The sequence below is a fragment of the Leucopleurus acutus genome (assembly GCF_964270905.1).
Source record: "Leucopleurus acutus genome assembly, chromosome: 4".
NCBI classification, from domain to species: Eukaryota; Metazoa; Chordata; class Mammalia; order Artiodactyla; family Delphinidae; genus Leucopleurus; species Leucopleurus acutus.
In genome coordinates, this window is record NC_139146.1 from 124,459,480 (window position 1) to 124,472,527 (window position 13,048).

Sequence of the window (13,048 nt, forward strand, 5' to 3'; positions counted from 1 at the left end):
AGCTTTTGTTTATTGGAGGTCTTTATTTCTTCTTCATTTTTGAAGGACAGTTTTGTTAGATATAATATTCTTGTTGACAATTTTTTCTTTCAGCACTTTGAATAAATCATCCCACTCCCTTTTGGCCTGGAGTTTTCATAAAGACTTTTTGGACCATCTACTCTTGTTGTTAGACTATATGTCTATGGGGGACTAGATCTAAGGTTTTCTGTTCAGTCATCTTGCTGACGTGACTCCCACTTTTTTTTCTTAAATGATTGAAATATGTTCAAGTGTTTCAGTGGCTGGACATTTAAGATATAATAGATATTTCAAAAGTCATCCAGATGTTTAAAAATATCTTTCTCAAGTCAGTCATCTATAAGAAAATGCTTGCATTGCTTAGAAATAACAAAAGTAAAACTCTAGAATTATTTACTCAGGACAACTCTAAATAAAAATTCTCATAATTATTTTACCTAAATATATCCACAAATATTGATTTTTATACTCCCACTGCATTTATTGTTATATAATTCTGCCTTTAAATGTTGCTGTAGGTGGTGGTAGTGTTTTAACAGTATTTTTGTAGAGAAGAAAAGAACAAGAACATTAAATGTGTTATACTTTTCTTATTCAATGTTAGACTTAAAATGAAATTCATAAAAGCCTGAAAATGTAAAAGGTAAATGCTTCTATATGTTTCACTTACCTCATGGAAATTGAAGGTACAGTATTCCTTTTTTTTTAACATCTTTATTGGAGTATAATTGCTTTACAACGGTATGTTAGTTTCTGCTTAATCAACTATACATATACATATATCCCCATATCTCCTCCCTCTTGCATCTCCATCCCACTCTCCCTATCCCACCCCTCTTGGTGGACACGAAGCACTGATCTGATCTCCCTGTGCTATGTGGCTGTTTCCCACTAGCTATCTATTTACATTTGGCAGTATGCATAAGTCCATGCCACTCTCTCACTTCACCCAGCTTCCCCTTCCCCTTCCCCGTGTCTGCAAGTCCATTCTCTACATCTGCGCCTTTATTCCTGTCCTGCCCCTAAGTTCTTCAGAACCATTTTTTAGATACCATATATATGTGTTAGCATATGGTATTTGTTTTTCTCTTTCTGACTTACTTCACTCTGTATGACAGACTCTAGGTCCATTCACCTCATTACAGATAACTCAATTTCATTTCTTTTTATGGCTGAGTAATATTCCATTGTATATATGTGCCACATCTTCTTTATCCATTCATCTGTTGATGGACACTTAGGTTGCTTCCATGTCCTGGCTATTGTAAATAGGGCTGCAATGAACATTGTGGTACATGACGCTTTTTTTTTTTTTTTTTTTTTTTTTGCGGTACGTGGGCCACTCACTGTTGTGGCCTCTCCCGTTGCAGAGCACAGGCTCCGGACGTGCAGGCTCAGTGGCCATGGCTCACAGACCCAGTCACTGCGTGGCATGTGGGATCCTCCCAGACGGGGCATGAACCCACAACCCCTGCACTGGCAGGCAGACTCTCAACCACTGCGCCACCAGGGAAGCCCACATGACTCTTTTTGAATTATGGTTTTCTCAGGGTATATGCCTGGTAGTGGGATTGCTGGGTTGTATGGTAGCTCTATTTTTAGTCTTTTAAGTAAACTTCATACTGTTCTTCATAGTGACTATATCAATTTACATTCCCACCAACAGTGCAAGAAGATTCCCTTTTCTCCACACCCTCTCCAGCATTTATTGTTTCTAGATTTTTTGATGATGGCAATTCTGACTGGTGTGAGGTGATAGGTCATTGTAGTTTTGATTTGCATTTCTCTAATGATTAGTGATGTTGAGCATTCTTTCACGTTTTTGTTGGCAATCTGCGTATCTTCTTTGGAGAAATGTCTATTTAGGTCTTCTGCCCATTTTTGGATTGGGTTGTTTGTCTGTTTGATATTGAGCTTCATGAGCTGCTTGTAAATTTTGGAGATTAATCCTTTCTCAGTTGCTTCATTTGCAAATATTTTCTCCCATTATGAGGGTTGTCTTTTCATCTTGTTTATGGTTTGCTTTGTTGTGCAAAAGCTTTTAAGTTTCTTTAGGTCCCATATGTTTATTTTTGTTTATTTCCATTTCTCTAGGAAGAGGGTCAAAAAGGATCTTGCTGTGATTTATGTTATAGAGTACTCAGCCTATGTTTTCCTCTAAGAGTTTTATAATGTTTGGCCTTATGTTTAGGTCTTTAATCCTTTTTGAGTTTATTTTTGTGTATGGTGTCAGGGAGTGTTCTAATTTCATTCTTTTACATGTAGCTGTCCAATTTTCCCACCACTACTTTTCAGGAGGCTGTCTTTTCTCCATTGTATATTCTTTCCCCCTTTATCAAATATAAGGTGACCTTATGTGCGTGGGTTTATCTCTGGGCTTTCTATCCTGTTCCATTGATCTATATTTCTGTTTCTGTGCCAGTACCATACTGTCTTGATTACTGTAGCTTTGTAGTATAGTCTGAAGTGTGGAAACCTGATTTCTCCAGCTCCGTTTTTGTTTCTCAAGATTGCTTTGGCTATTTGGGGTCTTTTGTGTTTCCATACAAATTGTGAGATTTTTTGTTCTAGTTCTGTGAAAAATGCCAGCGGTAGTTTGATAGGGATTGCATTGAATCTGTAGATTGCTTTGGGTAGTAGAGTCATTTTCACAATGTTGATTCTTCCAATCCAAGAACATGGTATATCTCTCCATCTGTTTGTATCATCTTTAATTTCTTTCATCAGTGTCTTGTAGTTTTCTGCATACAGTTCTTTTGTCTCCTTAGGTAGGTTTAGTCCTAGGTATTTTATTCTTTGTGTTGCAATGGTAAATGTGAGTGTTTCCTTAATTTCTCTTTCAGATTTTTCATCATTAGTGTATAGGAATGCAAGAGATTTCTATGCATTAATTTTGCATCCTGCTACTTTACCAAATTCATTGATTAGCTCTAGTTGTTTTCTGGTAGCATCTTTAGGATTCTCTATATATAGTATCATGTCATCTGCAAACAGTGACAGTTTTACTTCTTCTATTCTGAGTTGGATTCCTTTTATTTCTTTTTCTTCTCTGATTTCTGTGGCTAAAACTTTCCTAACTATGTTGAATAACAGTGGTGAGAGTGGGCCACCTTGTCTTGTTCCTGATCTTAGTGGAAATGGTTTCAGTTTTTCGCCATTGAGGACAAAGTTGCCTGTGGTTTTGTCATATATGGCCTTTATTATGTTGAAGTAAGTTCCCTCTATGCCTACCTTCCAGAGGGTTTCTATCATAAATGGGTGTTGAATTTTGTCAAAAACTTTTTCTGCATCTATTGAGATGATCATATGTTTTTTTCCCTCAGTTTTTTAATATGGTGTATCACATTAATTGATTTGCATGTATTGAAGAATCCTTGCATTCTTCAGATAAACCACACTTGATCATGGTGTATGATCCTTTTAATGTGCTGTTTGATTCTGTTTGCTAGTATTTGGTTGAAGATTTTTCATCTATGTTCATCAGTGGTATTGGCCTGTAGTTTTCTTTCTTTGTGACATCTTTGTCTGGTTTTGGTATCAGGGTGATGGTGGCCTCGTAGAATGATTTTTAGAGTGTTTTTCCCTCTGCTGTATTTTGGAAGAGTTTGAGAAGGATAGGTGTTAGCTCTTCTCTAAATGTTTGATAGGATTTGCCTGTGAAGTCATCTGGTCCTGGGCTTTTGTTTGTTGGAAGGTTCAGTATTGGTTTTTATGTTTTACCATTTTTACCTTGATGTGAAATGAGCAGTAATTGTAAGTTTTATCCAGATGCCCAGAGACAGACTTTTACTTAAAATGTGTACAATAAGGCAAGACCTAGAAGAATTCCAGACCCTTTAGTTATTTCCTATTTTCTCAGGCAATCTCATATTTAATCTTTGCTGACTTCAGTATCTAATTTGTAGTATTTTCATTGAATGATATTTTTTGTGTGCTACTGTTCCATTTGATACTATGAACATTTTAGTTGCAATAAAAATAGGATTGCTCCTTTCATGAGAGAGGCCATATATGATTCTTATTTGCAATTCTGTACTCATCTTTGTTCTTTTACATACAAGCAATCTCCATGTTTTCTTTTGTGATTGGGCATGTAATAAGCCTTCTAACCCATGAATAAAGGCCATCAGCAAGACCGTACATCTTGCCGTTGTGGCTGTTTCTCTTCTTACTGCCATTGTTAAGAATATGTGACAAGGCAGTTGAAACAAAATTTCCTGTGTTTAAAAAATAAGTTGTATCAGGAAGCACAGAATTGTGATGTAGCACTGAAGATAAAATGTACTGCAGTACTGTGAAGGCATATTCCTACCAAAAATGTAAGACATCTTTATATTAACAAGGTCTCCTGAAATGTAACAAAATAAGCATCAGATTATAATGCAATTTGAGAGTTCTCAACATATGTAGTAACTTGACTGAAAAGGATTGATTAAAATCCTTTATTTTGTGACTGAATGACTTCATAACTTGTTTGAAAAGAATAATCATTTGGAAACTCTGATAAATGATTTTAAACTTTGTCACAGTTTATTTTAAACATAATGTATTTTTTTGTTTTGTTTTGTTTTGTTTTTTTGTGGTATGCGGGCCCCTCAACGCTGTGGCCTCTCCCATTGAGGAGCCCAGGCCCCGGACGTGCAGGCCCAGCAGCCATGGCCCACGGGGCCAGCCGCTCCGCGACATGTGGGATCCTCCCAGACCGGGGCATGAACCAGTGTCCCCTGCATCGGCAGGCGGACTCTCAACCACTGCGCTACCAGGAAAGCTCAAAACATAATGTTTTAAAACAGAGTAACACATCCAGTTTTGGTTTTCGTGTCCTTTCTCCATTATGGATATTGTTTTATGCCTTTTTCACTGAATTTTCAGTTTTGTGGACAATATCACATATGTGTTTCCTTTAATATTTATAGTGTTCATTTCACTTTTCTTTGAGTGTTAAGTGTTGAAAAGGCTCCTGGGGTAAATATTGTCTGTTCCAAGGCCTTTTCTTTCTTCTTTTCTTTTTAGTGAAAACCTTTTACCTATCCGGGAAAAAAATATGTCAATTTGACTTCATTTAGGGATTGTCTCTACTATGGACTGTATCAGGATGGGTTTCAAGCTTGTTCCTAGGCCCTCCACAGTAGGATTCAATGAGGAAACCCAGTAGAGATCTTGAATAGGTGCTATTTTTTTCAACTACTGCAAATCCCACTATCAGAAGTGGTGTTCTTGCATTGAATAATTTAAAAAATAATAGTTGCTGTTGTTTTAGAACAGTCCTGAAGGCAGAGGAGCATTTTTCTAATCTCCCAGCCTGTAACACTTCAGTGATCACCTCTTTTCCTTACTTCCTCTCTCTGTCTCCTCTATTCCCTCCCACCTTTCTATACTTATTAAGCACCTACTTAATAGGTGTACAAAGGAACAATATTTTTCTTCCAGTTTTATTGAGCTATAATTAACATACAATACTGTATAAGTTTAAGGTGTACAACATCATGATTTGACTTAGATACATTATGAAATGATTACTACAATAAGTTTAGTGAACATCCATTATCTCATATAGACATAAAACTAAAGAAATAGAAAAAAATTTTTCTCCTTGTGATGAGAGCTCTTAGCATTTACTCTCCTAACAACTTTTATATGTAACATAGAGCAGTGTTAATTCTATTTAATCTGCTGTACATCACATTCCTAATATTTATTTATCCTGTAACTGGAAGTTTGTACCTGTTGACCACCTTCATCCAATTCCCCTACCCACCATGACCCTGCCTCTGGTAACAAGTTTGATCTTTTTTATGTGTGTTTGTTTGTTCATTTTTGAAGTATAATTGACCTATGACAGTATGTTAGTTCCTGGTACATGACACAGAAATTAGATATATCTGTACATTTCAAAATTATCACCATTATAATTCTAGTTGTCATCTGTTACCATACAAAGATATTACATAATTATTGACTCTATTCCCCACACTGTACATTTCAAAATCATGACTCATTTATTTTGTATCTGAAATTTGTACCTTGTAATCTCCCTCATCTATTTCTCTCCTCCCTTCTGGCAACCAGCTCTTTGTTCTTTGTATGTATCTATGATTCAGTTTCTGTTTGGTTATGTTTGTTCATTTGTTTTATTTTTTAGAATCCACATGTAAGTGAAATCCTATAGTATTTGTCTGTCTCTGCCTGACTTATTTCCATCCATATTGTCACAACAGGCAAGATTTCCTTCTTTTCAAGGCTGAGCAATATTCCATTGCACATATATACCACATCTTCTCTATCCATTCATCTATTGATGAACACTTGAAAATGATGTGTATACTGCTGGTTTGGTGTGGAATGTTCTATACATATCTGTTAAGTCTACCTGGTCTAATGTGTTGCTTAAGGCTGGTATATCCTTATTGATTTTCTGTCTGGATGGTCTCTCTATTGAGGTAAATGGGGTGTTAAAAGTCTGCTACTATTATTGTATTACTGTCAATTACTCCTTTTATGTCTGTTAATATTTTCTTTACATATTTATGTGCTCCTATTTTAGGTGCATATATATTTACAATTGTTATATCTTCTTGGAATAATAATTTTATCATTCTGTAATGTCCCTCTTTGTCTCTTATTACTGTCTTTTTTTTAAAGCCTATTTTGTCTGATATAAAGTACTGCTACCCTGGCTTTCATTTCATTTTCATTTGCATGTAATACTTTTTTCCATCCCCTTACTTTCAATCTATGTGTGTCTTTAGATTGAAGCGGGTCTCTTGTAGGCAGAATATATTTGGGTCTTGTTTTTATATTCATTCAGCCACTCTATGTCTTTGATTGGAGCATTTAGTCCATTTACATTTAAAGTAATTATTGATAGGTATGTCTTATTGCCATTTTGTTAATTGTTTGGGGGGTGTTTTTGTAGTTCTTTCTGTTCCTTTTTTCTTTTTGCTCTCTGCCCTTGTGATGATTGTCTTAGTGTTATATTTGGATTCCTTTCTCTGTTTTGTGTTGTGTCTGTTATAGATTTTTAGTTTGTGGTTTATATATAGCTATGTATATAAATCACACATGTATATGTGTGTGTGTGTGTGTGTGTATATATATATATCATTATTTTAAGTTGCTGATCTCTTAGTTTGAATACATTTTAACAACCCTACATTTTGACTCCAGAGCATTTACTGTTTTTGACATGTTTTACATCTTTTTGTTTTGTGTATCCCTTAACTACTTATTGTGAATGTAGATGATTTGACTACTTTTGTCTTTTAGCCTCCATTCTAGCTTTATAAGGGGTTGATCTACCACCTTTACTTATATTTGCCTTTACCAGTGAAATTTTTCCTTTTGTAACTTTCATATTTCTAGCTGTGGCCTTTCCTTTTTTGCTTAGAGAAATAAATGCCTTTACCATATCTTAGAAAGTTGGATTCCTGTTGCTGAACTCTTTTAGCTTTTGCTCATCTGTAAAACTTTTGATCTTTCCTTCAAATCTGAATGAGACTGTTGCTGAGTACAGTGTTCTTGGTTGTAAGTCTTTCTCTTTCATCATTTAAACTATATCATGCCACTCCCTTCTGGCCTACAGAGCTTCTGCTGAAAAGTCAGCTGATAGCCATATGGGATTCCATGGTATGTAACTTATTGATTTTCCCTTGCTGCTTTTAATATTCTCTCTTTATCTTTAATTTTTGACATTTTAATCACAATGTGTCTTAGTGTCATCTCTTTAGTGTTGATCCTGTTTGGGACTCTCTGTGCTTCCTGGACCTGGAGGTGTGTTTCCTTTCCCAGGTTAGGGACGTCTTCAGTTTTTTTGTCTTCAAATATGTCCTTTCTTTCTCTTTTCTTTTGGAACCCCTAAAATGTGAATGTTAATATTGATGTTGTCCCAGAGGTCTCTTAAACTATCTTCATTTTTTTATCCCTTTTTTTTTTTTTTTCAGTTCAACTTGAGGGATTTCTGATACTTTGTCTTCCAGGTCAGTGATCCATTCCTCTGTATCATCTAATCTACTGTTGATTTATTCCAGTGAATTTTTAATTTCATTTACTGTATTTATCTCTTTTTGGTTCATTTTTAAATTTTCAAACTGTTTGTTAAACTTCTGTGCTCATCCATTTTTCTCCCAAGTTCTTTGAGCATCTTTATGATTATTATCTTGAACTCTTTATCAGGTAGATTGCTTATCCCTACTTCACTTCGTTGTTTTTCTGGGGTTTTATCTTGTTTCTTCATTTGGAACATATAAAGCAGCAAATATTTGATACACACAACAACATGTTTGATTCTCAAAAATGTGTGCTAAGGCAAAGAAGACAGTTATTGTATGATTTGCAAGTACATGAAACTTTAGAGGCAAAACTAATCTAGATTTATAAAAATATATAGAATACAAATATATAGAAAAGCTCTTCTGCTCTCATGGAATTTAGTTCAATTTTAGCAGAGAGGTAAGATCAGTCTTCAAGTGTGTTCTGAACAAGTTCATGAGTGACAAATAAGTACCACCATCTAAGAGCTAGAAGGTCTGGTAACAAAAAAGGAGAAATTCATCTTCTCTATCAGAAATGGTAAATGGCCAGACACAGGACTGTAGTCAAGCCACAGCAATATTTTGTTCAACCCAGGTGGTGGCTTATTTTTCTCCCTAAATTAAATATTTTCTGACATTTGGGAATTGGGGGATTTCACATGAAAATAAATATCAATTTTTGACCTTCTCTTGGAAAGACCAGAATCCCCAGTATCCTGAAACCTGCTTTCCCTGCTGGCAGTAATAAGTTAAAGCTGAGTGCCTTAGTCGCATCAGGCAGTCTCTGGCCTCCTCCACCCATCTGGCTCCTATATATGTCCATGCTTCTTGCTTTTACCAAAAAGCATCTGAGCTAATGAGCCCTGATATGTACTCATCTCTGACACCTGTTTCCTTATCAAATGTTTCCTTTCACTTTTCCTCTGGTGCTTTGCTGACACCATCTTATATCAGGCCCCCAGTGATACATACTCACCAGTCAGAGAGCCTCCTACAGAATCCACCTCATTCTCATCTCTCCCACTCAGTGCAACATGCCTTTGCCAGTAGACAGCATCCTATAGGTCAGGATGAAAGTTAAGAGGAGAGGCAGGGTCATTGCCAGAGTGGGAGTCTAAAGTAGATGCCATAAGTTATAGGCCTAAGACAAGAGGGTCAGGATGAGTAAAGAATTATCAGAAATGGTGGGTAAATAGAGAACAAGAAGGCAAAGTACAAAGATGAACTAAAAAGGGGATTGGAAATGTCCAATAAGCACATGAAAAGATGCTCAACATCATCAGACATTAGGGAGGTTAAAATTAAATCCACAGTGAGACACCACTACACACCCACTAGGATGACCAAAATTAAAAAGACTGACAATACCAGTGGATGTAGAGCAACTGGAATTCCTGTATGTTGCTAACAGGAATGTAAAGCAGTACAACCACAGTAAAAAAAAACAAGATCTTACTGTATAGCACAGGGAAATATATTCAATATCCTGTGATAAACCATAATGGAAAAGAATATGAAAAATATTATGTATATATATGTATAAGTTAATCATTTTGCTGTACACCAGAAACTAACACAACATTATAAATCAACTATACATCAATAATAAATAAATAAATAAATAAAATGGAACAACCACTTTGGAAAATAGTTTGGCAGTTAACAGTGTATGCAGGTTAAACATACACTTACTGTAGGTGTTTACCCCTCAGGAATGAAGACATGTGGCCATCAAGCCCTTTTACATAAATGTTGATAGCAGCTTTATTCATAAGCCCCATACTGAAAACAACCCAAATGCCCATATGTAAGTAATGGATAAACAAATGTAGACTGTCCAAGGGTCTGAGAGAACTTTTTGAAGTGATAGAAATATTCTACATCTTGATTGTGATGGTGGCTACACAGGTGTGTATAGTTGTTACAGGTGTGTATAGTCATATATAGACATGTGTAGTATATAGAACTATATACTTAAACTATGTGTATGTTATTGTAAGTAAGTTTTACCATAATAAAGTTGATTAAATAAAAATACTTAAAAATAAAACAGGACAGGCAGTCATAGGAGGGATACAAATGGACAACCAAGACAGGAAGCAAAGCAGAGGTTAGCAGCAAAGGGCATAAGATATTATAAACAAAGACGGCAAGGTGCTAACTTGGGGCCCAGATGGATTCTTGAAAATCCTCCCAGTGAAATTGCAGTTCTAATCATACCAATTGTCTTATTATCTCTGTCAGTCCTTGCTGATTCTTCTCTTATGCTGGTAATCAGTCTGTTTCCTAGAAACTGACATGACTTCCTTCTTTCTTCTCTAATTCTTACCCCTAAATCAATTTCTGTTTTTCCCTTGAAGTTATCTCTTTACTGCCCCTGCCCTAGCTTAACAATTCTTGAATGAATCTGTATCATGCAGTTAAGACCTTGGTTACTTTCTAGTTGGGTTGCTTTTACCTACAAGGCTACTGTAAACTGGTTAAAGGAAGATTTCTTTTTTTTTTTTTTTTTTTTTTTGCTGTACTCGGGCCTCTCACTGTTGTGGCCTCTCCCGCTGCGGAGCACAGGCTCCGGACGCGCAGGCTCAGCGGCCTGGCTCACAGGCAAAGCCGCTCCGCGGCATGTGGGATCTTCCCAGACCGGGGCACGAACCCGTGTCCCCTAGCATCGGCAGGCAGACTCTCAACCACTGCGCCACCAGGGAAGCCCAGGAAGATTTCTTATATTTATACCCTTGTTACCTCCTTTCCCACATCCCATGCAATGTTCAGGGAAATGTGTCAGCATATGTCTTTAATTTGTCCCCTTCTTCTCATCCCCCCCACCACTATTCTAGGTTGTTGTCTCTTGCATGGTCTATTGCAGTATTTCTTTTCCTTTCTTACAGCTCCTTGTTGTCCAGACAGCAGTGAGATTGATGCCTTTTAAAAGTAAATCAGATGATTTTACTTATTTCCTTTAAATGCTTCTGTATCTTCCCATTGCACTTAGAGTAAAATCTAGTCCCTCCCACCTCGACACTGTCTTCACCATCCACATTTCCCCTATGCACTGTGCCTCACCAAACCAAGCCCTCTCCCAGCCCAGGGCTTCTGTGCTGCTCTTCTTTCTCCTAGAATCCTTTTCTTCCCACTCTTTCTATGGCTTCTCATGCTTCAAAGTTCAACTGGAATGTCATTCCTCTGAGGCCTCTGCGAAGGGGTATCCACCTCCCTGCAGAAAAAGTATTTTATATCACATAATCTTGTTTATTTCTTTTCAGGGAACTTAGCATATCTGAAATCTACCTTGATTATGTATTTCTTTAATGGCTTATTGTTCATCTCCTTCCATCAGTTAATAACCATCAAGAAGACAGAGATCTTTTCTACCTTGCTTGTTGCTATATCCCCAGCACCTAGCATGGGGCTTGGCTTTTTGAAGACACTCAATAAATAATCATTGACTGAATGACAAGTGAAAATATAATAGGCAAATAATAACCACTCTGTGTTTGCTCTTGTTTTTCCTGAATTTTCTTTTCCTAAAGCTCTTTTTTTTTAACCTAATTTTTACAGGTACTTCTATTGTGACTATAAAAGCTTTTGCTACTGACTCAGTTCGGGACAACATTAAATATTCAATTTTTAGTGGAAATGAAGATGGAGTTTTTTCCTTGTGCTCCAACTCAGGTAATCCTTCTCTACCTTCTAATAGCTTTATTTTCTGCTCCACTTAATGTTACTAATAAGACATACTTCTGCAAAGAAAACTCAAAATTTGAAAGGTAGAAATTAGAGGTAAATAATTTAAAAGGTAAACAACATAGAGTTTTTTATTCTGGCTGATGAGAAATCAAGAACTATTTGTTTATATGTATTCCTTAAGAAGTCTATTCACATTTCCAAATTAAACAGTACCTATCCTACCCTACTTGTTATTTGATGATAACATGGTTTCTATTTATGATTTACCTATCCATTTGGGAGAATTGGAGATGTAGTAGGGAGATCAGTGAGAATGGGTTTGAATTGAAAATAAGCACACATGTGTAGCCTTAGGAAATTTTCATCAGAGATTCTTCTGATTTGCCACTTAATGTCAACAGTACAACAAAAAAGGATGGCTGAAAAGGTTTCTATGTGGTGGTAAAGAAATTTACCTATCCATTTGGGAGATTTACCTATCCATTTGGGAGAATTGGAGATGTAGTAGGGAGATTTACCTATCCATTTGGGAGAATTGGAGATGTAGTAGGGAGATCAATGAGAATGGGTCTGAATTGAAAATAAACACACATGTGTAGCCTTAGGAAATTTTCATCAGAGATTCTTCTGATTTGCCACTTAATGTCAACAGTGCAACAAAAAAGGATGGCTGGAAAGGTTTCTATGTGGTGGTAAAGAAATTACTTCCAAATACAGCATGTATTAAATTTAACTTTAATAAGACCATTATTGTGCTTTAAATGAATACCAATTGATTATTTGGAACATACTTTTTTTAACTAACAACTATGTAGTGGATATGTATCTACTGCTTCGTTGTCAACCTCAAGAAGAATGTTTTTAATAATTTCTATATTACCATACAACTGCCTTATTTAATCCATACTATGTGCACATGGGAAGAATTGAGAGGGGTCATTTCTTAAGCAAAAGCCTTCTCATCCAGGGTAGTGTTACGACTTTTTGGTCCATGCAGCCTTTGCTCAGCAACCTCTCTAAGGTAGCCTGCAAGAAGTCTTCATCTCTTCACCCTATCATTTGGTTAAGGGGTGATGCAGGAAGCCTGTCGGCAAGAAGGCCATTTGCAAACACAACCAAGCTTTAAGTTTCTAGCAGTCGGGTGTCTGAGGGTTCTGGGAAAGGAGCTGGGATTAGAACATTGAGGAAGAAGGTGAATATCAGAGTATGCACATTTTCCCAGGTCACCCAAATCCTTCTGCCATCACGCACCTAACATGGCCCAGGTTTGGCCTTATTTTCTATAGTCTCTCATTAAAATACAGAAAAAA

The 13,048-nt window shown here is 36.4% G+C and overlaps 1 protein-coding gene across 1 annotated transcript in view; it reads left to right on the forward strand.

The window, feature by feature from the left end:
- Nucleotides 1-13,048, forward strand: part of DCHS2 (dachsous cadherin-related 2) — a gene marked incomplete at both ends in the record, with an annotated part of 285,527 nt that overhangs the window by 234,587 nt on the left and 37,892 nt on the right. Inside the window, one exon of the mRNA XM_082837826.1 lies at nt 11,610-11,723. Coding sequence (XP_082693952.1) covers nt 11,610-11,723 — 114 coding nt within the window. The remainder of the gene's footprint in view (nt 1-11,609; nt 11,724-13,048) is intronic.